Consider the following 26,549-nt stretch of genomic DNA (forward strand, 5'->3'; position numbering starts at 1 on the left):
GTCCCTCATGTCAGTCACGCTGATAGAATAACAACCTGTTCCCTCCAGGATCCAGAGTACAAGAACTGTGAGCTGTCTGCCGTGAAATGACGTTTAATGTGTGTGTTTTACATCCGCTGGAGAGAAAATCCTCCAAAGTCTGCCGGTGTTAGTCGTAATGAAAGGAAGTAAATAAGTGTGATGGTCTAATTAACCTCCTGTACATCCTCAGGTCTGACTCCTCCAGCTCTGCAGGCTCTCTGCAAACTGGTCACATCGTCTGAGGCCGGAGAGCAGCTCATCCATAAGGTACTGCCATGTTGTACAGTAGTGTCACAGTCAGCCATGCCAGTGGTGGAAGAAGTACTCACATCCTTTATTTAATTAAAAGCAAATGTGAAGGTGCAAAGGAGTAAATGTACTCATACATTATAAGTTAAGGTCTTATATTCAGAATCCTGTTTAAGTAAAATTACAGCAAAATGTGAAATTAGAAGTACCAGCAGTAAAAGTACAGTAGTATTCTCAGCTTCATGCAGTAAAAGTACAGCAGTATATCAGCTTCATGCAGTAAAAGTACTGTCTGTGTAGTAAAATGTCTCCTGTGACTGATCTCTGATTCTATGAGACATTATTAGATTGTTGATACTGAAGCATCAATGTTAGAGCTGCATCTTACAGCTGGAGCTGCTGCAGCTGGAGCTGCCTTCAACTACGTCATATACAGTGAGCTAGTTAGCTAGTGTAGTCCAGTGGGGCCCAACCTGGGGGTCGGTACCTGGACTGGTACCGAGTACCTCAAAACTGTACTTACTACTTGAGTAGATGTACTTAGTTACTTTCCACCACTGGTTCCTGTCAGCATCTCAACGTCTGAACTGTGTGTGTGTGTGTGTGTGTTTGTGCGTCTGACATTAGACGACTCATCTTCGTCCTGCTCCTGATTGGCCAAAAAAACGTTACTTAACAGTGAGAAGTGAAATATCTTGACACAGCGACATACAGATTTTCACTTTTCCTCCTTTTTCACACCTGTTACTGACCTGGTTCGTTAAATCTCACGCCACCTGAGCTCCTCCACGCTGTGGCCGTGGGGGTCACCAGGTTTCATCAGCATGTCATCGTTCACGCATGGCGGCGTGTGCAGTGACTCCAACCCAACAGTTACACAGGAGCAAACCACAAAGTTGTGTTTCCTCCTCTCTCATACCCACCTCTCAAAGGCGGTGAAAGGCATGGTGGGAATGGTAAGTGTTTCCTGATGACACTGCTGACCCGAGCTCAGGGAACGTTCGAGATGCCGGGGATAAGAACGCTAAGATATGAACGAGTCGAATGTCTTGTTTGAAAGAACTTCACGATGCTGTTGCTTCATCAATCGATAGATATTTCCTTATTTTTGAGCTTCTGTGTATCGCAGCTGTTCCCTCTCACTCTTCCTTCCGATCATTTTTGCCTCTTTCCTCTCCAAAGCTTCACCAGGTGCTGGTGCAGTTGCAGTCGGGCGACAAAGAGCAGGACTTTTCACTGGCTCCCATTCAAGTGTCGATAAGCGTGCAGCTCTGGAGGCTTCCAGGCTGTCACGAGTTCCTGGCTGCGCTTGGTGAGTCATCGGGAGAGTAAACCACGACTTTTATTTTGAAGTGAAACTAACTGCTGCAAACAGCTCAGATGAGACAGAATGAGACGAAATGACATTTACTTAAAGGTCCAGTTTTTAGCATTTAGCAATGAATAATAATCATACTTATGAATATTAGATTATAGCAGATCCCTTTAATTCTTACACATTGGAGCTTTAAGTAAGAATAGCAACACAACATCATTATAAATACTCCATTACAAGTAGAAATCCTGCATTCAAAAGTAAAGTAATAGAGTAAGTACTCATGCAGATTGTCCTTAAAGAGTTTTATCATATATATATGTTAATTACTCATTGACTTATTGCTATCAGTCTCTAATCAGGCCTTTTTTATGAGACAGTTCTAAGTTAAGGCTTTTTTAGGGTTAACACATCATTTATTAATACTCAGCAGGTTAATCTCAGGTTATTATTAATTAATCAACTTAGAAAGTGGTGCTAATTGGAGCTACTGTATTTGCTGTTTTTGTATTTATGATTATGCATCATATTCTTTGTAAGTAAGATCTGCAGTACTTGAGTAAATGTACTTAGTTACGTCCCTTCACTGTCGCTCTCAGGTTTCGATCTGTGTGAGGTGGGTCAGGAGGAGGTGGTGCTGAAGACTGGAAAGCAGGCCAGCAGGCGCATCATGCATTTCGCCCTTCAGTCTCTTCTCGCTCTCTTTGGTGAGAAGAACGTGGATGGAAGTAAATTTACTTCATCTCTTTCTCTACTCCAGCCTCTCACCTGAAGTCACTCCTTCTCTCCTTCTTTTTCAGACTCCACGGAGCTTCCCAAGCGCCTGAGCATGGACAGCTCGTCCTCCCTGGAGTCTCTGTCATCCTCCCAGTCGGCCTCCCAGCCCCACTCGTTACCCCTCTCCGGCTGCTACCCTCCTCAGCCCTCCTTCTTACCCCCGGTCTGCCCCGACAACCTCTCCTGCGACGCCATTTCCGTCTACAGCCTCAGCTCCCTCGCCTCCTCCCTCAGTTTCCTGTCCCGACCTGAGCCCGCAGGAAGCGACATCATCAGCCAGCGCTCACATCAGCAGGAGCTAGAGAGACCTCGCGGGGGAGGCGGGCTCTACGCCTCACACCGCCATTCAGGTGGCCTGCCGAGAGGCCTGCTGACCAATCACGGAGGAGGCCTGACGGGAGAAGGGGAGGAAGAGGAGTATGAGGGGTACTCCATTATAAGCAGTGAGCCACTAGGGCGAGGGAGGAGGGACTGTGACACACTGCCACTACCTGCGGGACACAGACAAGGCAGAGGCGGCGCTGGGAGGGGGTCCGCTGGAGGTCACGGGTACCCCGTTTCACTTTCCTCCAAGGGGAGCATCAGTACACCTACGTCTCCAATAAAAGCTCCACCGCTGACCCTGAAAGTTCCCACCAGCTCCAAACACAAGCAGGAAGTGTAAGTTCAGTGTTCGGCTTCTTCATCTTCCACACAATTTTCACTCCTCATCCTCAACAGTCTGAGCAAACAGACTTCTGCACTGCGCTCAGTGAGCCTCAGAGCGACAGCAGTGCCGTCCGGCTGCCTCCAGCGTTAGCTGAGACCTTGAGCAGGTTAATCTCTATTAAATTAACGGTCTGACCCAGGAGACTCTCAGCAGTTACTGTCACCACGGCAACCATTAATTGCAGGTGGGAACGCAGCTGATTGAGACTGACTGATAAGCTGCTCTGATCTGTGCAGTGTCACAGTAGTTTGCATAGTGCAGCAGGACGCAAATATCATAACGTTGACTACCAGCTGCTTCAACCTGCTGTGTCCACACACGGGACAGGACAGCAGTAGTTTGTCAGGCCACTAGAAATTAACTTTTATTAAGAATTTTCCAGAAATTATCGAAAGAATGAGTCCCCGCTAATCAAACTTTACAAGATAAAGTCTGAAACAAGCTGATTTACATTTGGAATGAGTGGAAATATTTGTGATTCATGTTCATTCAAGCTTTGACGTTTTCCGACTTCTTAGGCAGTAAATATGTGGGAATTTTATTTTGGATGCCTAAAATAACTCTGTTGTTAGTTTTTTGGCCTTTCTGTTATTTTATGCAGTTAAGTCAAGTGTTAATGTAACAGTTACAATAGCCACATGTCATAGCATTTATAGGCTAAGCTAATTGTTCCTTCTGTAGATGAGCTCAACTGGAAATTCAGCTGTTTTGTCTCCTTTCTTCTCCAGCTCATCTCCTCAGAGGACCGGGAAAGGGAAGGTTAGCAGCTCTGAGTCGGACCAGTCGAGCACTGAGACAGACAGCACGGTCAAATCCCAGGAGGAGAGGACGGTACCTGCGGGACAACTGGACCCCCAGGAACTGGCCCAGAAGATTCTGGAGGAGACCCAGAGCCACATGCAAGCTGTGGAGAGCCTGCAGAAAGCGAACATGAGGGGGAAGACGCTGAGGGGGCCTGAGGGCAGAGAGGAGGCACATGCCAGGCAGCCCTCTCTGTCGACTCCCACAACCCCAACTTTGACTCCCGCGGGAGGTGCACGGGGGTTTCAGCCCTCTGAGACCAGCGCATTCAGCAGACCACCCAGTAGAGCAAGTCTGAAGGCTTGCTCCTCTCCTCTTTCCCTCTCTAGTCATCTCTCCCCCCTCCCAACATCTGTTTCAACACCTCCTCCAACTCGGCCTAAACCACCATCCCGCTCCTCATCACTGCAGAAAATCAGCTCCGGCTGCAGCAGCCCAGCTCGTTCCACTCCTTCGTTATGTCTCTCTGTGAAGGAGCGGGGTTCGCCTTTCCCCGCAGCCTCAACCGATGTGCATCCGCAGGCTCAGCTCAAACTGAAATACCCTACCTCACCTTACACCACCCACATCTCACCATCCCACTCTCCTGCTGTCAGCGCCCCATCACCCGCCCTTTCCTATTCCTCCACAGGGTCCGTTTCCGCCTCCTCCAGCCCCGCAAACACCCCCGACCTGAACCAGCCAAAACAGGACCACAAAGTCCAGGCTGTTCATAATTTAAAGACCTTCTGGGCCAACGCGGGCCAGAAACACGAGGTGCCCTGCCCTGCCAGTTTACTCCGAGGTGGGAATAAAAAAATGAGTACAGTCCAGAAAGATGTTTTGGGTTTGCTAAATCTCTCACCGCGACATGAGTCCGTCAGCAAAAACGTGGAGGAATCTGAGGAGCGAAACACTGGCGACAGACCAAACGGTCACCAAAAACTGGAGGCTAAACCACCTCCAGCTCCATCGTCTAATCTTCCAACAAACTCCAAAGGAGGCATCAAACTTCCGTCTGGGAACGGCTACAAGTTCCTCTCACCCGGACATTTTTTTCCATCGTCTAAATGTTGAGATTTGGGATGTTTGCCCTGCTGAACTCAGCTCCGTTTTTTTGGTGTTTGTACTACGACAGAAGCTGTTCATTTACCGGCTGAATACGTCAACATTTTTAGCAATACCTGCTGAATACGAGGAAAAAGAAGTACTGTTTCATACTGACAGTGATTTCTCATGTCGTTCTGTTTTTTTTTTTTTGTGTGTGAAGGGATGTTAATGTTTTGAATGTGATGACTGTGCCTTCTTCTGGAGAGAGCTGGAAGGTCAAAGTGACTCGAAGAGAAGCGTTGAGTCTCTGGCTTTAATTGTGTTTCCATGACTGACGAGAGAGCATGTGTCTCAATGCCTCCATGTACTGTACCTACGGCCTGTTGACCGAATGCCTGAGAATTTATGTCAACCTAAATGCTCGCTATATTTGTGTAAGTTGACCTGAACCTGCCCTTGATTTATTGTGTAATGATTATTGTTAAATGTCATTATCGATGCTTATTGTTGTCTTTTATCTTGTAAAGTAAACTGTGTTTTCCAGTCATTATTATACATTTTATAAAGACAATTAAACCAAGGAAGACGTAAAGAAAACATTTTGATATTTTTTATGGAGATTTGATTTATGTGTGATTGTCAGCATGGTGCCTCTTGCTGTTCAGTGTGTTAGTGACTTTATAATGTACAATTCTGCAGCGGTGCCACACTCCTATTTAGAGATATCCCGATTCTCAAGAAGCTGACAAATAAACATGTTCCTCTTCTTGTCTTGCTTTCATGGCAGAAATCAGTTATGGGGTGTAAAATTCTGAAATCTTTCCACTCACAATAAACATGAAACAGTAAATCTTAGATTAGACTGGAGAAATCTCAGTGCTTGTACTTTACTTGAATATTTCCATTTTAAGTTGCTTTATACTTACTGTATTTCAGAGGGAAATGCTGTGCTTTTGAATTGCTATACTTACTTTTTAAATTCACACTTTCACACAAACATGATCAGTTTATTAAAAATGTTTTACTGCTTGGATTAAACTGCTGAACAGTTTATGAAGCAGTTAGAATTAGCAGTGTGTGGTATGTAATTATGTGATCTGAATACTTCCTCCACCACTGCTTTAATCTCACCACAACAGACCTGCACAGTAGATATAAGTTAGAAAACTCATTATACTTAATGGCGCTCTTTTAATTTCCAGTTATATCTATAGTATAATAGTTTTTCCTGTAGGACTTGTTTGTGTTGGGGGATAATCCATAAAATAGGGTCTTTATACACTATTTTTTTTCAGGTTGCCTTGGTGGATAAGTTCTTATTTGTCTCTATTATTATTATTATATGGAACTCAGTCTTTAAATGTACAGAATTACTGTATTTGAGTTAGATATGGAGGTATGTTAAGAGATTATCTTACCAAAGGAGTAGAAGTTTGTGATTTTCCCACAAGATGCTCTTAAAACCTTCGGATGATTTTTGAAACAGAAAACACAGTCTGAACAAAGGGTAGGTGAAATACATATCACATTACAGAATAACTTCTAAAGAAGATGCAATAAATACAACTATATGCACAAAGAGGTCTCACACAATCAATAAAATGAATATATAGTATATAATTAATAGATTAGTAAATACGTAACAATATATGAATAAATAAAATGGTACACGTGATGTTTGGCAGCACTATTTCCATGTGTTTCAGACACCAGTTGCTGCTCTCCATGAGTTCTTGCAATGAAATAAAATGCTCTGATATTTGCAGGACATTTTTAAAATATTTACTTACATATATAGAATTTGTGTAACAGGATTGAGCAAATCAATCATCATTTCTCTTGGAGTGACAGAATTACAAACAAAGTAAGCAACAGGGTCTTTACTAATTAGCTAAATTACGTAAATATTCCTCTAAATATTTTCAAAATATCATCTTACATTCACAATTATCAAATAAGTGTATTTATAATGACTCTTCTTTCTTGGAAAATGTGTACCGATCGTTTCATTATCATTGATAGATTTTTCATTGCATCAATGTTATTATTATATATTATTATCAGCCAATCACAGCGTTTAAATTAATATGTTAGAATACATGTTACTACAGTAGATGAGGCAGTGTACAGAAAGATGGTGTGGATTCTTTAGCCAATCAGATTTTTCTGGAGGGCGGAACTAACTTATTGATAATTCTATCTGGTGTCGACTCCCAGCGCGCAGGCGCAGCCCGGGTGACGAAGATGGTGCTCATCAAGGAATAGTGAGTCTGAAGTGTTTTTAAAAAATGTCTTTTGGCGCATTTAGAGAGCTATTTTTACCTGTCCAAGAGCTTATTACTGAAGAGTAAACATGTGTGTACCGTCCATCGCTGTCGTTCGATTAATTTAATGATCATGTAGCCAGTAAAAAGCCATCTTTGAGCAGGGTGGATCAGGACGTGGACAAGCGGACGCACCGGTCTTTTTTAGGCGTTGCTAGTGCGAGCTAACGGTAACTGCTGAGTTGTAAGAGAGGATAATTAGCTTCTTAATAATAATGAGTTACATAAAACGGCTGCACTGATTACACACAAATAATATGAACATTCAGTTAGTTAACTTGACTTTGATAGTTGAATATAGCACCAACATTAGCTAGCCAGTTAGCTTCGTGTTATATCGCTAAAGTGCCGTAACGTTAAGCTTTGGTCCCGTGAGTGACAGATTAAGGTTCCTTCTCCGTCGGATTTACCATCAAAGCTAGCTAGCTAAGCTAGCTGTAGCAGCCGGCTAGCTGCTAGCATGGCAATTTTCTGACGGAATTAAAATTGTAAAGCACACATCCAACGTTAGGTAGCTGCTGTGTAATGACGGTGTATCAGACATAACCTTAGCGACAACAAAGAGTTCGGGAGGAGCAATCCTCCAGTGTTGGCTCATACCACTTAGCACTGGTAAGTTACCCTTCAAGCTAGCTTGAGGTTGTGGAAGGACTAACTACTTTGCTGTTACTTTGTTGCCGCTAGCATTACAGAGTTAGCCCTTTAACTGGGCGGCTAATATTAACACACGAGTAAAGCTACCTGTTTTATATAGCCAATCACCGGAATGCTGCCCATAACTATATATCATTGGAACAGTGCGATGGTTGTTATTGTCCACTTTTTTCTCAGCAAAGCTAGTTTTACTTCGTGCGAACCTATATCCGCTCCAGATAACGGTACCTGTTGTAGCCATGGTATGTTAAGCTAGCACACCCTTAACCCCGTGTGTTCCCTAATGTACACTCAGCAGTAAGCGTTGGTGCTAACGTGCATCATAGCTGCTGTAGCACTAAATGCTGTTCAAACGACAGATGGATATAGCAAAGTTTTGGTCTGACTTTAATTTGAGATGCTGTCATTTCCACACCGTTTATTCTGCTTTATAAGACATACGTGTAGCTGTAACAGGTACTGTGTGCTCCTACAGCTGAGATGTCTATCCATAACCATGTAGTAATGATAATAATAATTACTAAATGAATAACATGAAATAATTAAACAAAGTAATATGATATATATGACCAGTCAGGTAAAAGGCAGTTTAAAGATCAGATGTACTGTAATTTGGCCACTATCTTCTCTTTCTAGTGTCTTCGTGTTGAACAATATATTAACTATTCTGCTCACAATACAGTCAGTAAGCAAACAGACATTCCTATCAAATCATATCTTTACATGTTCTGTAGTAACTCATTACTAAAGATCAATTTAAAGCAGGTGTCTTGTGAAAATGAGCTTATCATATGCAGAAGATAATATTGTAAATGGAAAACCTGTGAATCCGTTTTACCTGTAACAACATCTGGGTTTGGTGTAAAATGTGTAGGCCTACATCTTAAAGAGAAAAGTTCATTACCATTAGTGTTGACCATTCATTTTCTTACTGCACACAACACATAGAGTAGTGAATAATCTAAGACATCAGGAAGAGAGCTCTGTCATACCACCATGCTTGTTATTAGTGATGCCTTGGTAGGGTTTTGTTGGTCATGTCTTCAAACCATCTTAACCCTCACACGTGTTTACTATGACCACTCTAAATCAGTTCAATTCAGCACCAAATCATTTGTGGTTAGTTGCGCAATTAAGAAGACAAATATTCTAACATGTATTTGTTTTACATGCTACAAACACACTATCTGCAATAAGACCAATTTGGACATCCTGCAACCTGCTTAACCTATTTACCTGTACTACAATCTTCACCTCTTACATAATAATGTAAGGGGAAGTTGTGAAATTCAGCTTTGGTTATGATTGACAGAGAAACACTGTGCTATAGATGTAGGTTGATTACGTCTGCAAGTAATGTAATAAAATGATCTCTCTGCTATTTCTGTATTGATTAATTTAAGGCTGCATCCATTAATTATTTTTATAATCGGTTAATCTGCCATCTAGTCTATAAAATGTCAGAAAAATGTTAATAATAATTTTCTCTTTTTTTTGTTGTCAAAACAACAATCCAGAACCCACATATATTGAGATAACTTTTCTTTATGGCCACAAAATCAGCAAATCATCACATTTTAGAGGCTGGAATCATTGAGTGTTTGGCATTCTGCATAACAAATGACGAACAATCAAGCAGTTGTCAGATAAATATCCTGTTGATTGACTAATCGATTTCAGCTCTAGATGAATTAAATGTTTTGGGTTGGGTAGTTTGTTGGGCATTGCGAAGGGAAATTTAATCAAGCAGCTCAATATTCAAACTTTGACGAAGTTGCTCTCTGTCTAAGCATCACAGCACTGTGCTGCAGGTGTCTGTGATGTCTGCTAAGGCACATAAAGGGCTTTCACTTGGTCTGACTACAGGACCACCTGAACTATGACTGATCAGCCGTTGTCAAATCATTGAAATAGTTTTGCCTTGTATTATCCAACAAAGCTATTTCCAGTGTAGACCTTCTCTCTGCTGCCATTGTTACTGCTCTGTATTACTGAGCGTTTGCCAGTGTAAACACAGTTAATTTGGGTATATAATGAATGCATGAGACTGAATACTAAGGATGGAGTTTGCTAGCAATTTCTTGTCACTGGCCACATTATGCATGTTTTTCCTCAATAAAGGTTTTAACAATTGACAAGGGACATTTTCCTAGCACAGCACAGTCAGTTTCTTAACAGTGAATAATCAATAACTGATTAATCATTAACAGACCTGGCTGTAAGCTGAGGAGAACTGGATTCTTCCTGTTGTCATTGCAGTAGGTGGGGTTTGAAGTGCATCATGGGCCAAAGTTGTTTTTGTAATGGTCACTTTATCTTGCACATAGAAGCAAAACACGAATTTTGGTGAGTAATCCTTCCCCTTTTAGGCAGTAAAATGAAACTGATGCCACAATATGTCTGGAAAACATCTTTATGGAAGCAAATGTATCACTGATAGTTTCACTGATTAATTCCTCATCTTTTGCTGAAATCTAATCTAAAATAGACAGAGTGAAAGCTCTCAGATCATCATGGCACTGGATTAAAACCTCTCTGTTGTAACATGGTACACTGAGCTTGATTGATCTACTTCACAATCTCATGCAGTGGATGCGTTTGTACATTTTTACAGAACCAACATGCATGCTATGAACCAGAATTATAAACAGTGCACTCTGCCTTTGTGCTACATTGTTCCTCCAGTTACATGCCAGATTTATTGTGATGGGTTACATGTACTAGAGTCTGGACAATCTGATCCAATATCGGGATCGGGTGCCGATGCTGACATAATTTGTATATATTTGTAAATACAAGTTATCTTATATTTGATAGGGTTTTTGATAGTGCAGATATTTATTTCTCCAAACAATTGTTGCACTTTTATTTCAAATTTTCACTTTGAAAACCTTATGAAGGAGTTCAGAATTTGCCATTGCGCTCTTTGAAAAATTCGTATTACTTTTGAACTAAAGATCTACTTACTAGTAGTTAATAATGCATTGCTTGATGCACTTGATTTATTAAAGGATAACTTTTGTTTTTTACAACCTGGACCTTATTTCTAGCATTAAATACGCCCATTTACTCACCCAGACAACTTTGGTGGCATTTGGAGTTGTTTTGAAGAAATTAGCCCCAGAGGAGCGGCGCGTATATCCGTATAATGCGAGTAATCGGGGCATCCATGCGCAGCCTCTATAACGCATAATCTGCGGCGAAACTCGTTCATATTCCAATATTTTGTTATGATATGCTGGTGCTATTGCCCTCTGAGCCCATGGTGGCATGTTATCAACATCCGGCGTCTCTAGACAACTACCTCTGACGTGGATGATGTCATTTCCAAACTCCACACACTGCGAGCAGCCAGCCACAACACGGCTGACTCTGCGGCGGTCGGCTACGAATACGCAATAACGAACCATAGCTGTGCCAAACTACAGCTAAACTAGCCGACCGTGGCTCAGAGGGAAATAGCACCAGCATATCATAACAAAATATTGGAATATGAACGAGTTTCGCCGCAGATTATGCGTTATAGAGGCTGCGCATGGGTGCCCCGAGTACTCGCATTATTCAGATATACGCGCCGCTCCTCTGGGGCTAATTTCTTCAAAACGACTCCAAATGGCACCAAAGTTGTCTGGGTGAGTAAATGGTCGTATTTAATGCTAGAAATAAGGTCCAGGTTGTAAAAAAAGAAAGTTATCCTTTAAGTTTTTAAAAAACATTAAAGGAGTTGCCCTAGCAATTTGCACTCCTACACCTGTCTGTTTGAAACCTACTTAACTTGCAGTTTTCTATATTTTCTGGTCTTTTAATAGGCGGTGCTGGGTGGTTTACTACAGCGTCGTGTAGCCTTACACATAATGCTACCAACAAAAACAACAATAACAATAATAATGATGATGATAATAATAATAATCATAATAATAACAAAGAAAGAAGAGCTCTGATATTGGTATTGGCAGATATCCTAATTTGGGAATTGGAATCACATTGGAACTGGAAAAAGTGAATGGGTGCATCTCTAATATATTTGTATGTACATTAAGAAGTATTCATTAGGTCTGTTACATGTCTGAAATAAGGAAAAATACTTGTCACAATTTCCTAAAGCCCAAGATGACATCTTCAGATTAATTTGGCTGACAAACGATTCGAAACCGAAAAGTATTCCAATGACATAATGCAGAAAATACTAAAAATTAAGAAGCTGGAAACATTAAATGTCTGGAATTTTTGCCAGGAACAGTAGCTCAAAGAATCAGTTATCACAACAGTTGCCAATTTATTTACTGTTGGTGGGTTGTTTCAGCTCAAAAGTTCTGTAAAAAGTATTATTGGCCACATCCATTAAAAGTCCTTTACGGGTATCTTTACCTGTAAAATCCTTTGTGTACAGAGTGTTTTTAGGGTACACTCTCTAGTTCTATGTTAATTCTCTTGGGTATAAATATATTGTCTAATGGCTTTCAGTTACTGTTTACTTTATGGTCCCTTTGGTTAAGGGGCTCTCTGACCTGAACAAACTTCATCAGTCAGTTTAGGTGTTAGTTAAGGCTGGGCTGCTGAATCTGCCGGCCGTGGCAGAGGAGGAGGGGCTGCCTGAGAGGACAGGAAACTACAGGGAAGACAGTGCCTTTTACTGTGCGTCTGTTCAGTGGATTCATCCATTCCATGATTACGCTGTAATTTCCACATCTCGGCTGTGCATTATTGAGCCCTGGTTACACTGCTGTAAGAGCTGCTGCTCTCTTTTGTAAATGTATTTTCACTGTGTATATTGGCCTGTTAAAATGGTTTACTTTACTTTACTACTGAAAGTATGTTGTGTTGAGGAAGAGAAGGCCTGTTTTCCTTTCCTTGATAATCACAGCTGAACAGTAAAAACTGCACCCACCTACTGTGACCCACCAAAACTAAACAAAAGCATGTTGCCCCACTCTGTCATGGTGACATGAAATGAAACAGAAAAACATAAAACTTGGATTGTGGCGGCATAAATAAAATTCCTTCTTAGTTGGCTATTTATTGTATTTACCCTTATAATGTCATGGTTTTAGGACATCATTTTGTATTGCACCCTAGTGCATCATTGTCTTTATTATTGTGTCTTAGTCTTGCTGTAAATACAGAATCTTTTTTGCTGTCTTACTTAAAATGTGGCTCTCAGTTATGAGGAATTATTGCTGCTTTATAAAAGGGCAACAACCATGTGACTCACTTTTGGGGACTGAAGCAGCGTTTTAACATTCAGAGTGGGAGACTGATTTTCCTCTTTTAGCACAGGGCCACTTCATTTTTTTCCCCAAAGATGGTCAGAGTGAAATTTACACACAACTTCATGCTTTTCCATTTTTGTCAGGTCACTCAGTCCCACCGTGCATTCAGACACTGTGATGTGGCTGGGTCTCTGTAAATAATATAAACAGTCCAGTCTAGACCTGCGCTACATGAAAAGTGTCCTGAGATAACGCCTGTTGTGATTTTGTGCTATATAAATCAAATTGACTTGGCTTAGTATTTTAGTAGTAATATTAATAGCACTAACTTCTGCCCAGGCTCAACCATGCACTGTTTAAAATCTTTAAAATCTTAACATTTGAGCATCTTCGCAGTATTTTGCATTTTACTCTACATACACTCAAATATATTTAACTTGTTTGTCCATTTCCTGCCCCACCTCTCCCTTGTTTCCTCTCTTTCAGCCGTGTAGTGTTGCCAGTCTCTGTGGAAGAGGTGAGTAGCCTCTTTGATATTTCATCACAAATTATTTTGAGCAAATATCCTTTGAATCCAGTCTTCCTAAGAGTTGCTGATACAGTATATATTACAGCTACAGCATGTTGGAGCCGTCATGTATTTATTTTCTCCTGTACACAGAGTGCTAATACTGGTACACATACTGAGACAAAATAGCCTTTGTTAGAGAGCACTGGTATTGGTGTGACAGGCTGGTAGTGGTGTTTGCAGAGAACTGGACTGGGTGTGAGCTCAGCCTATAAAACCACATTCTCTTTGTCATCTTGCTCTCAATATAAATCACATTTTTTTGTGCTTAGTTTTCTATGTAATTGTACTGTTTATACTCTCAAAAAAATGAGCCCAGACCCCATTGTGATATCCAGTGACATCATACGTTGGCCCTACTTCACAAACTTTTCGACTCGAAAGGGGAAAAACATGTGTCTGGCAGTTATAGCATTTGGTTTCTATGAGAAATGCTTTTTTTAAAAATCCAGGGTTTTGGGTAGAATAAACACAGCCAGAGGTGTCCGGGTTAGTATTCCTTTGTCACAATAATTGTTGCAGCCGTAAAATCCTAACAAAAGATGTTAATATTCCATATGCCACATCAAAAGTAAGGCCTCTAAGGTGTAATTAGTGTACAAACTTTATTTTGAAGATTAATTAGGATGTCTATGCTATAGACTGTACAAGAACATGGATGTAGCCTTTGTGGGGTTAGCCACAGTTTGATGAAAGGATGCTTGAATCAGTTTGAGTTTACAGCTCACTGCCATCTGAATAGACCCAGAAATATGAGATCAACAGTCAAAAAGCTGCAGTAAACTTAAATACAGTCTAGGAATTTTCTGTGTAGCATCTAGTGGCCTGTAGTGGTACTGCATCCATAAAGCATCTGCCTCAGCTTCAGGGACCTGCTCAGTTTGTGTCTATTCTAGCAAATAACCCACAGGATTTGCTCCTGTTGTTTAAGGCTGTTTACTTCAAGATCTTCAGTCTATGTCTTCTTTCTCTTCCCATTTCTCACAGTATCAAGTAGGGCAGCTGTACTCCGTGGCCGAGGCCAGCAAGAACGAGACAGGAGGAGGAGAAGGCATCGAGGTGCTGAAGAATGAACCTTATGAGAAGGATGGGGAGAAGGGACAATACACGCATAAAATATACCATCTAAAGAGGCAAGTCCTTGAAAAAAGCTTGGCTTTTTCTCACTGAAATCATTGGATAACACTGAGTTTACATATTCACAGGGTAGACAAAATAATGGAGGCACCTTTGGAAAGAGAACTTACACTCACTCATATAGTAACGGCTAAGCTGAATACTGTTTGACAGGATTTGTAAACTTTAAAGAAAAAACATGTGCCACACATGCAGCAGAGGCCATTTAAACCTCACTGATAGGGACGGAGAGACAGGTGAACATCTGCAGCCTCAATTTACCACACAACTGACACATGTGTGATAGACATAAATACCTATCACCTTTAGCAAACCCCCAAACAAGTTACCTAAGTAAGTAAGGCGCATAAAACCTGGAGTGTTGGCAATGACAACATGATCTGACTTTTTGCCTCCATCTGGATGTGTTTGTTTGGATCGCAGGAAACGTTAGCAGGCCGTGCCTGTTGCCAGCTGTTCAGTCTGATGGCAGAACTGTATTGGCAGCCATCGGAGGGGAGACATTAGGTGTTTGACTACTCTGCTTGGTTGTGCAGCAGCCAAAATAAGCAGCCATTTTACTGAACCAGCTTTACCATACAGAGCAAACACCATTCCTGCGTGATGTTCTCCATATTTCATGCTGATAACATCTCCATGAAGTCTGCCAAGCAAATTCAGATATCATGAAGTCAGACTGAAGAGTGAAGAAAGGGAACCTGGTGCAAAATAGATTGTCTTCATCCCTCAAATAAGATAAAGGTTTAATAACTCAACTACATACAGATTTCTATGAAGCATTACAAGGAGAGCTGACGTGGTTGTGACACCAGGGTCATCCAGGTGTTTCCTCTTATTTTGTCCATCCTCTGTATTCGGTGTGCTTGGTTGTCTGACTTCTTCTCTCCCTGTGCAGTAAAGTCCCAGGGTTTGTGAAGATGATCGCACCAGAGGGAGCGTTAGTTTTTCACGAAAAGGCTTGGAACGCCTACCCGTACTGTCGCACCAGTAAGTTCAAGCTGAAGAATGAATCAGTTCGTACTTTTCACTGCTGTGTGCATGCATGATATCTTAAACATGAAAGGTCATAGCTGCATGTGGTCATGGCCTCACTTAAATGGACATTTTATGGGGTTTTTTTCTGTATATGGTTTGAAAGTGCTCGTTTTTTCAAACATACTGATGCTCATTTTTTCTTTTTTTTCCCTTTCACCTCCTCCCTCTGCAGTTGTGACGGTGAGTTGTTTGTCAAACTTTAAGCTCTGATCTCATCAGAAAGTGAGAGTGCAAAATTCAGCTGCATGTCTTTTTCATATATCTGGTCTTGTAGAGCTTGGTGACAGCGGGACTACTTGCAGGTCTAGTTAGTGAATTACTATAGCTGACAAGCTAACCACTAACAAGGGAGCACAGGAACAAGCTTCTTTCTGTTTTCTCTGTACTGGGCAGTTATACTCCCACAGAGGAGGTTAAATAAAGGTGGATGCTGCAGCACAGTTAAACTATGATGGCTTCCTCTTTTTGGCCTCTCCGGCTCTCTGTACCCTCACGGGTCAGCACCATCGAGATGACTTGCTTTTGGTCAGTGGTGCAAGTTTCATATCAAAATTGAACAAATTTGAACTTGACATGAAAAGTTTTGTTACTTCACTTCTTTGATAGTTTTCTGTGAAATTTAGCTGTTTTCAATACTACACAATTATCTGCAAGCTAACAAGTGAGGGTTAAAGATAGATCTGAGCTGAGGAATGCTGCATCTCTAGTGTCGTTTCAGTCTAAATGTCTGATCAGCTAATTGGATTTAGCTGTAGGGTTTAAGTACATCTCTTAGTATCCTCCATTCATGGTGCCGCCTTAGATCAGCTGCACCTGTCGTCATTCACTGTAGCAGCAGTTCCTGATTTCTCAGGCAGACACTTTAAAAACTAAAAGCCAAATATTCATTATCCCCGTGATGAAGTCTGTATGTTTTCTCCTCTTTTCAGAATGAGTACATGAAGGATGACTTTATGATAAAGATCGAGACGTGGCACAAACCTGACATGGGAACAATAGAAAATGTAAGTAAATTGAAGCAGCAGAGACCGAGATATCCTGACTGTCTGACACTGGTATGAGGTTCAAGTTACAGTCCACCTGTGTGGTTTTCAATTTGAATCTCATTAGATTTGCACTCAACACCGATTTGAATGAGAAACACAGAGTCACTTGTTATCTGTGCACTGCTGAGTTTAACTTGCTTGTCTTTGTCTTTTGTACCAGGTCCATGACCTGGACGAGCAGACGTGGAGGACCGTGGAGGTGGTTCCCATAGATATTTCAAACAAAGAAGAAGTGGCCCCTGGGGTGAGTTTAACTGCTACCATGCTGGTGGTGTTCAAGGGCTTTTTCAAACCACTAAACAAAGATCTCAAAATGTTTTGTGAGTGGATCATCTGTAACTAGACAGCACACAGCCGGAGGAGGTAACACCTCTGATTTACTGCAGGATGTCTCCACCCTGAGGAGGAGTGTGGTCATACAGGTTGACTTAAAGCAGCTGAGATACAGTCACTTTGTTCATTTATCCACAGTTATCAGGGCAATCATCTATAAAGCCTCACAGAAGATGGCCTGGAAGTACAAGTGAGGATTAGGACTGGGTTGTTCAGTGAATATTTACACAAGTTAACAAAGGAAGAGTCTAAATCTCCTCTCTAATGGTATTTGGCTAAAACATGTTTTTCCTGTTGTGGCTCCACATGTCAGCTTATTATGATGGTTATATGATTACCTCCAGTGCTCTGTAAGCAACACCTGCTTTGAGCAAAGGTGAACAACGCTTAATGTGTTCGTAGAAAAACGTGTCACTCCTGAAAAGGAAAACCCATCCAAAAACAGACCTTTCATTGTGCTGTTGCAGTTATTTATAACGGTAAGCCATACCCTGATAGTCTGGTTGTTAGGACACATACCATGTAGGCTTTGCTGATCGCTTACATTTTCAGATTGTCCTTTGTTGTCTTCAGTGGCAGCTCTGAGAAGCTTCAGCCTGATGATAGGATATAGGCTATGTTATCAGCATTATTAACAGCTGGAAGCTACAATTACAGCAGATGTTGACTGTTGAATAATCAGAGTTTGAGTGAAGCTTTTGTCAGGAGCACCATGCAGTCAGACTGAACTCAGCCCTGCCTTAAAACAGTGCATTGCTCTGGGTTGTGTTGCTTCAGGGACCAATAAGACATGAAGTTTCATCCAGGAAGTCCAGTTTGACAGACAGATCTGTGTATTTGAAGGCTTCTCAGATACCAAAACACCACCCAGTGGTTTATAGTAGGCTGGCAGATTATTACAGCAGCAGTTATTTTATCTTCATCTCACAGCAATCGCAGGGTGAGCAGTAGAAATACAGTGTTCATGTTGCAAAGTAATTCACCAGGCGTGCTTGCATGTATGTGATTGGCCAGCACAGCACCTTGCCAGCTTCATATAGATAGATTAAACTTTTTTGGGAGCCCTCTGTGTTGGCACCCCTGCTGCGCCGCCAGACTGGCCTCATTCAAATGAATGAGAGGGTTGCATTGTTTCCAGGCTGGACACTGCCTGACTTACAGACGATACACTGGAGGAACAGATTTGAGCCTGTTTTACATCAATTCATGTTATATTCTAGTCCTGAATGTAAAACACACGTTTGGTACATAAATAGTGGATTACTACAGCAAACTCATTTTTATACTATTCATACAAACATTAAAAAATACAATACACACAGTTCCAGCAGTCGCTAATCATCTCCTCAGTTGTCAGTAATGGATATAATCATCATTTGGCTCTTTAATGCAGTGAATAATCCCTGTTTGATTCGGCACGTGAACGTTTGATGCACGTCTCCCCCTCACTGTGTTTCCTGTCCGCCTCCACTCTCTATCAGTTAAAGTGTTCCCTGTGTTGTTTAAATGACATGAGAATTCAGCTGGACTGCATTTCTTTCTAAAGGGGAAGCACCGTGATGGCTAATCAGTTCTTAGACAACATTTGATTTGATTTGATTCAGTTGATAGAGTTCAAACACGATGCAGTCACAGAATACAGATTGTCACACTTTGGTTTTTAGCATGAGACCACTGATAAATGAACCGTCTTTTAAAGTCTCTCATTAGTCCCTTGTGGCACCTATCAGTCAGTAATACCCAAACCATCATGTTGCGCGAGGTTTAACATCTTAAAGGAGGCATTAAGGAGCCACTCTTCATGCCAGGTGGGTCGAAGTTGTCCCAGTGGTTCTTACACTAGCTCCTGTTCTATAATGACTAAAGTGGATCAGTGTTGAGGCCAAGGCTTAATCTGAATGTCCATCTGCTCCAAGCATCCTCCAGTCTTTCCCTACAGAGCTAATGGATTAAAACAGCACACTGAGCCTTGAGCTCGGGGGTTGGGATGCAGTGAAAATACAGTCTTGCTGTTGCTGATTCCTCCGACTAAACAGCTTCATTATGAGTGAGTCAGCACTGGCTGGTGTAAACTCGTCTTCTGTAAGATGCACATGGAGAAAATGGTTTCAGTGACTGCTTTACATTTACACACAGTAAAAGTACATGATGTTGCTGTGCTGTGAAAGCCACGTACAGAGGCTGATTCCAAAAGTCATAGAGCTGAAGATGAAATATTTCTGCAATATTTTAAGCAACATTACTTTTTTATTTCCATCTTTTATACTTTCAAAATAACAAAAAAGAAAAGGGTCAGAGGCAAAAGTTTGGCCCCCCTGCACAGGACTTAGTAACACCCCCTTTGACAAGTATCTGTCTTTCAGTTCCTGTTTGGGATTTTTGGCCATTCTTCCTGCAAAAGGCTGTTACTTCTGTGATTGTTGGACTGTCTTGCTTGTTCTGCTCCTTTGAGGTCTGTCCACACGTTTTCCACATCCACACATTGATGTTATGATCGAGAGACTGTGAGGGCCACCGCAAAACCTTCAGCTTCAGTTTCTCAGAGCTCGCCTTAAGTCTCAGTTCATCTCAGAGGACGAGTAACTGCTGTTCTGAAACTAATATATGCAATTTACACAAATGTGAAATGGAAAGAAAGTGAAAGAAGTTCAACTTTATAAATGATTATTTGCATATTCTTAGAATTAGATTTTTTTAAAGGGAGAAGGATGAGATGTAATTTAAATAATTACTACTGTTATTTCAAGCAGACAATTTTCTGTGTTAAAGCATAAATGAGGTGTGTCCGTTTTTGACCAGTAGTATTGCCACAGAGCTACACCTGTTTTTGTATTTGGGCATCATGATTAACATCCTAGAGGCGGTTTCATGCTGTTCCACTGATCAACAGCTGGTTGTAGCAACCTGCAAACAAGAGAAGCCATGTGCCAACAAAAGACAGTGAAGATGATGACCGCAAGCTAGCAATCATGTACTGCCTGTAAACATTGCATGATTTAAAATCTAGCCTTGCAAATATTGCACAGGGGACAAGTAAATATTTGCAAATTTGCAGAAGGCAGAAGACCTTTCTTACATGTGGTTAGCGTAATGAAACGGTCACAGTTTGATGAGTTTTAGGCACCGAACCATTTAGGTTTAGGTAAAGATCGTGGTGTGGGTTAAAATAAAAAGTCAACGCTGACTTTTGGTTTCACACGAGCGTGCGTGCGTGCGTGTGTGTGTAAAACTAGATTTAATCAGCAGGGACGTGGGCTGTATGAGTTCTGATATAAACAGACTCCAGTATTTCTCCTGACAAAAGCCTCTAAACCTACCTATGATTTTAAAATCCTCATTATAAAATACCTATAAAATATTGAACATCAACTGTAATTAAACTAAAGTGACTTCGTGAAGGTTTTAAGCCCCGAAGGCAAACTTTTCCCACATGCACAAATACTTCATGATGAAGGAAACACATTCAACATGTTTGTTGGATCTCAAAGATGCACACGATGCATTTTGGTTGAGAAACACTGAGTGGAAACCGCTTTTGTTTACCAGTAAAAACTCCACAGGGCGCCTTTAATCCCTCAGTTTTACTGGCAAATACTGAATCACCAAATGTGGAGATTTGTTCTTTTGAAATGGCTCATACTTCCCTTCACTTCATCTTTTCCATGCAAGATTTCAGAGAAAATCACACTGGTCATGTTTCACTTCCTACATCCTCGTGACTCATTCAGTCAGTAGACTTGCAGCTGTGTCCACAGGTGTCACTCAGGTCGTCTGTTTCTTGCAGGATCTTAATGTTTTGTTCTCTTTTAGGACTATAAGCCAGAAGAGGATCCTGCTCTTTTCCACTCCGCCAAGACAGGAAGAGGACCTCTAAGCCCTGAATGGAAGGTACCTGACGTCGTCACAGAGAGCAGAGATGCGCTGATCGCTGTGTGTCCTCTGTCACATCTTGTGGTTCGTGACCTGTTTTCTCTTGTGTTCATTCGCAGAATGAGCTGAAGACAGATTGTCCTTACATGTGTGCATACAAACTGGTCACCGTCAAGTTCAGATGGTGGGGTCTGCAGACCAAAGTGGAAAATTTCATCCACAAGGTAATGCAGAATATTTTTAACATCAGATGATTTGCAGAAGTGTCGTACTTCATGTTATACTTTAATGCTTCGTAATGTTGAATTGATATTTATTTTGTCAGTGAAGCCTGTGAATTGTTTTTACCAGCTGCAACTTAATGTTGCAGCTGGTAAAAGCTGTGCTGAAGACATTAATGCATGCATATTTATCATGCAGTAATAGAATATACGTATATTATTCTAAAATGGGCCATTCTGCACTTGGTAATTGAAGTATATTTTGATGCCAGTACTTTTCCACTTTTCCCTTAGTAAGATTTTGACTTTTACTTGACTTGAGTATTTGTGCACTGTGGTGTTGCTACTTTGACTGAAGTAAAAGATACTTTAGAAAGTACCTCTTCCACCACTGTTGCTCTCAGACAGTTTCATGATGGATTTCTCTGAACACAATCCTTTTTGGCCTCTGCATGTCTGGTCCTGTAAAACTCATCCGACATTATGACGTTTTCACTGGTTCCTTCATATTACTGTTATTATTCTGCCGGTGAAATAATATTAAAGTGCTACGTGGACTGAAGGAAGGAAACGAGTCCGTCCTGTTATCTGTCTCTAACCCACCTTTTGGTTGTGCAGTTGTTTTACTTCCTTTCCTTCCTACCACAGCAAGAAAAGCGTATTTTCACCAACTTCCACCGCCAGCTGTTCTGCTGGATTGACAGATGGATGGGTTTGACCATGGAGGACATCAGGCGGATGGAAGAGGAGACCCAAAAAGAGCTTGAGGAGGTAATTAACTCGCCGAACACACAAGTGTCCTCTCAGACTTCCACTCCTGGACTGTCCCGGCGTCCTCTGGCGTGGGGTTTGAATGTCTGCATGTTTACGGATGTTCTTAAAACCGAGGAGCTCACACACGAAACAAAGTCTTCTGTTCTGAATGATGATTGATGATGGTGTTTACCAGACTGCTGGAGACGACACAACATACTTTGTGTACTTGTTTAACCCGTTTTACTCCTGAATTTCACATTAGATGCGTCAGAAGGGAGATGTGCGAGGGACCTCTGCGACAGACGAATAGAGGCCCGTCGCAGTAGACTAGAGGCAGGCTGAGTAAGTCTCAACAAAGGAGAGGTGGTGGCGCTGCATGGATCATTCTCCACCCTTTTCTTAATGCTTTTAACTTACCCGTTCGTTTTCAGATCTTTTGTGCTTGACATCTTTTGAGCTCTGTGTCGTCTTTCCGTTCTAATCTTCCTCTGTTTCCATCTCATGGGCTCCGTTCTGAAAATGTGGCTTAACTAATCCAGGCTAGCATCCTGTTAGCATCCTGTTAGCCAGCTAAATGAGCTTGTTGTTTCTCAGCCGGCTAATTTGGTTCTTGTTAGACAATAGATTTTTATGGCTGTGTGCCGGTGACAGCTGTGGAGGCATTATGTTCTGCCAGTTGTGCCATCCCTCCCATATCTGTGAACATGATATCTGAGGAACACTTTGAGGAAATTTCTTCACATTTGGCACAAATGTTCACTTGGACTCGACGATGAGCTGATTCAATTTTGATGGTCAAAGGTCACTGTGACACAGAGGATGTTTTTGGCCATAACAACAAGAATTCTCTCTTCTCTTTATATTGATAATGATTTATATGTTCTCATCTAAAATCAAGGCTTCAAATAACTCAATTAGAAAATAGCAAAAGTTGCAATTACAAAAGCCAAATGCTCATTTTAGCACATAGAAAACAAAGAAAACTGCATTTGATTGGCAAAATTGACCGAAGCACCTGAGAGTGGCTTCATGTATGTGATTTTAAGTGGTTGAAACTGTGAAAATACGCCTGCACTTATTTTTGTTGAAGACCTTTAGGTTGTCTTTTAGCCAGAAAAATTCAACCAATCCAGCTGACTGTGTTGACCACATCTGAAGAACGGGGCCATTTTCTTTTGTGTTTGAGTCGTTTTCCTTCTGCCTGCCATTCATCGACTCACATTTGTCATTTCTCACCATTTAACGTTCTCTTACAGCTCGTTCACTCGTCCTGAACGCCTCACTCTGTGCTCTCAGTTTGTTTTCCTCCTGATGTTTTGCGATTGTGGGAAAAAAGATAAGAACTAACCTTGCGGACGGTGTTTCCCCTCTGATCTCTCCTGCATGTTGCATGGCTTGTTGCGAGCAGATTCAAACATCTCTGTGGCTTTTATTAACTGAACTGAACCAAACTGAACACAAACCTTCTTTCCTCTTTCTCCGTCTCTCAGCTGCGTAGTAAAGGTCCGATTCGAGGCACCAGTGCTGCTCATGAGCAATGAGGCAAATCAACCAAACCCTGTCATGATGATGTCATCAGAGACACGTCCACCACGATGAGGAAGTGGCCCTGACGTCGCCTCTTCTCTTCCTGTCTCACATGATTCATTGGGGGGTTTGACAAGATTGGTTAACAGTACTGTACAGACCCTACCCCAATCACAAGCCTCCTGTTCACTCAGAAAATAAAAAAACATGGTTTTGCATACATATAAAAAGAAAAAAAAACTCTTTGCACAGAACGTAACTTGCCTGATATGTAATTGTTAGTTGATTATTACAATGGGCTTTGTTTTTATTCAGGTGTGTACACCGTGACTCAGAAAGTCAAGCCTTTTAAATTAAGTAGAATGTTTTTAGTCTACAGGTTCCCACAGAAATTGGTATAAGATTACTAGCAGGTATTGGACCATTTATCTCCCGACTTCCCTTGTATTATAACTGTCTGTCTCTACTTTAATCCTTGTCTCCCCCCTCAATATTGTCTGTATTCTTGTCCTGATGAAATTTGTCTGGATCTCCTCCCCCTTGTCTCACTGTCCCCTCTGTCTGGCAGTTGTTTGGGAATACTGATGTTTTTATTTTTCTTTCTTTTCTAGTTTTAATCTCGAGGCTAATCCACGCCCGTTAATGGTTCAAAGCAAAGTAAATGCTCCTGCATGATAGCAAAACCTCTGCTGTTGTTTTCCCCTCACATGTACACGTGTCCCACATTTCGACATGCACACCAGGCCTCCTCCCCCTCCGTCACAAGTGCATGTGGACAACGAAAACTCCTCACTAAACTGTCATTGCATGTGTACAGTCGCTGCAATGCAGCTTCGCTCAAGTGGATTGTTTGTGTTGATTAGCGAGAGGGTTCGCGCCCTCTAGGAGAGTCTGTACAAAAACACCTGTGTGTTAGTGTGTGCATTTGTGTGCTCGTTTGTGTTATCAACTGCCTTCGCTCTTAAAGGACCGTCAGTCTTGGGACTGAGATGGATAACGTTCAGCTTACTATCATCGAGGCTCGCGAGAGGTCTCAGCACACTGCCGTGCTCTCGCTCCACGACCAGCCTGTTGAACCTGCCTCATGCTGTCGCTGCATGTCCTTTCTCTTTGGCCAGGGCTTTAACCGGAGGCCCCCGCAGCCTCCACAGAAGCTTTTTTTCTTTTTTTTTTAACTAAAACAAATGAGGATGAGAGTCTGTGCGATGCTGCGTGCATGAATCAAGGTAGTTTTTTTTATCTTTCTCAAACTACCGCTTCCTCTCTCAACTGACTGAGCAGATGGGTCCAGGCAGATGTGCGATGTTCGTTGCAGTGACAAGCAGTCTGGGTGTATAGTTTGTATTTTTTATTTTCACCATGTATAGTGATTTTTAAAAAGCTTTTCATCTACCTGAGCTACTAAAAAGTCAGAGTTGGTCAGTCTGAACTTTTCTGGACTGTTTATTTACGGATGGAATCATTTTGGCAAAGGTTAAAGAACATTTGAGCCAACAGTTGAAACCGGCGTTGGATGATCTGGTAGAAACCTTGATCTGAAAACAGGCGGCGTCTTCTTCCCGCTCTCTTTTCCTGCAGCACTGCTTTGTCTTAGTTTTGGCTGCACTGGCTCCAGGCTGTGTCGCAGCAGGAGCTCACTTTAGCCGTCTTTATTTGGCGCGTCATGCAGATCCTGCTGGGCTGTAGGTGAAATATTTCGTGATGTTTTATATGGTCATGACGTAGCTTAGCGCGGTTACACAGCTATGATTTGTTTGTTGGATCAGGTATGAGCGTGTAGGTTTTGTTGTTACCTATCTGTGCGTGGTTAATGTTGGACAGGTTTAAAGAGAGTATAAGTGTACTTTATAATAGGCCCATCATAGAAATGGACAAACTGTACATACATACACTGACTTGAATGGAATATTCACAGCTACTAAAGCATTGTCAGGTCTATCATTCAATACTGTACTGCTGAAAGTAACTGAAGTGAGTTCTGGTGTTGTCAGCTCTGTGGACGGCGTGCTGTGTGAAGCGGAGCAGACTGTCCACGTGTTGTTGCTCATACTGTAGTTAAACTGTACCTCATCCATGCTTATGAATGTACAGCTAGGAGACACATGTGTCGGAGTATGCAGGACGCTTCTGAGCTGCAGGAACACTGCCATGTTTCACACCTGTACAAGCATGACATGGAGCCGTTATATCACCGACACACGAGGAGAGATTTACTAAAACAACTCTAGATTCGGATCTGCATGCTCAACACTTGTTTCTTTTTTTAATTATTATTATTCTTTACATTTTCCTTTCTTTTGTCTTGAATATTCTCCGTTTGATCAGTGCTTTTGAGAAGCTCTTGAACAGCATCAGACAAGAAGGGAAATCCTTTAAAGGGGCGGCTTCTCCTCAAGATCAAACTGCACTCGGCTCGACCTCCGATTAGCGATGAGGAGTGAAAAGCTTGACTGAGTTTGATGATGAAGGGGAGTCGCCCTGTTGACTAGAATAGGCTGTGTGATGTACAGTTTTGTAGCATTACCAGTGATGCCAGTCAGGGTATGACTGTGAGGGGAGGGATAGAAGCCTAGGGAACAGATGGAGTCCAAAATACTGTTTTCTTTATTGTAATCGTAAATAAGCACTTGCAAAATCTACTGTTTTTTTCTTTCATGTTTTCTCTTTTTTTTTGTTTTTGAAAGACAAAGATTCACGATGTATTCAATTTTCTCTTTTCTGATAAGGCAAAATTCAGGGGAATTAGTAGTGAATGTAATACAATTAGTTCCTTTTTTTTCTTTTCACAGCTTTCAAGCTGTGACGGAAGGTCTAGACAATGGAACATAACAGAATATCTAATAAATTTGAACAAATAAGAGAATCGATGTGATGTGTCCTGTTTTTTCTCAGGATGAGTGTTTTCATTTTTACTGAGCTATGAACTCGTCACCACACTCACTGGAAATAAGAGAAAAAATATTTTTT

The 26,549-nt window shown here is 41.5% G+C and overlaps 2 protein-coding genes across 2 annotated transcripts in view; both read left to right on the forward strand.

Moving 5' to 3' along the window:
* ttc28 (tetratricopeptide repeat domain 28) overlaps nucleotides 1-5,082 on the forward strand; it is a 102,174-nt gene extending 97,092 nt beyond the window's left edge. Inside the window, exons 30-34 of the mRNA XM_041959757.1 lie at nucleotides 212-288; nucleotides 1,453-1,582; nucleotides 2,185-2,292; nucleotides 2,386-3,022; nucleotides 3,800-5,082. Coding sequence (XP_041815691.1) covers nucleotides 212-288; nucleotides 1,453-1,582; nucleotides 2,185-2,292; nucleotides 2,386-3,022; nucleotides 3,800-4,928 — 2,081 coding nt within the window. The 3' untranslated portion in view covers nucleotides 4,929-5,082. The remainder of the gene's footprint in view (nucleotides 1-211; nucleotides 289-1,452; nucleotides 1,583-2,184; nucleotides 2,293-2,385; nucleotides 3,023-3,799) is intronic.
* Nucleotides 5,083-7,117: 2,035 nt separating this feature from the next.
* On the forward strand, nucleotides 7,118-26,449 carry pitpnb (phosphatidylinositol transfer protein, beta). Its single transcript, XM_041960407.1, has 12 exons — nucleotides 7,118-7,165; nucleotides 13,576-13,606; nucleotides 14,645-14,790; nucleotides 15,690-15,781; nucleotides 16,002-16,009; nucleotides 16,759-16,833; nucleotides 17,036-17,119; nucleotides 21,019-21,096; nucleotides 21,198-21,302; nucleotides 21,948-22,070; nucleotides 22,318-22,397; nucleotides 23,546-26,449. Exons 1-11 carry the CDS (start codon nucleotides 7,146-7,148, stop codon nucleotides 22,363-22,365), a joined length of 810 nt encoding a protein of 269 aa, XP_041816341.1. The 5' UTR covers nucleotides 7,118-7,145; the 3' UTR covers nucleotides 22,366-22,397; nucleotides 23,546-26,449.
* The last annotated feature ends 100 nt before the right edge of the window (nucleotides 26,450-26,549 follow it).

The sequence above is a fragment of the Chelmon rostratus genome, chromosome 19, assembly GCF_017976325.1.
Source record: "Chelmon rostratus isolate fCheRos1 chromosome 19, fCheRos1.pri, whole genome shotgun sequence".
In the NCBI taxonomy this organism is placed as follows: Eukaryota; Metazoa; Chordata; class Actinopteri; order Chaetodontiformes; family Chaetodontidae; genus Chelmon; species Chelmon rostratus.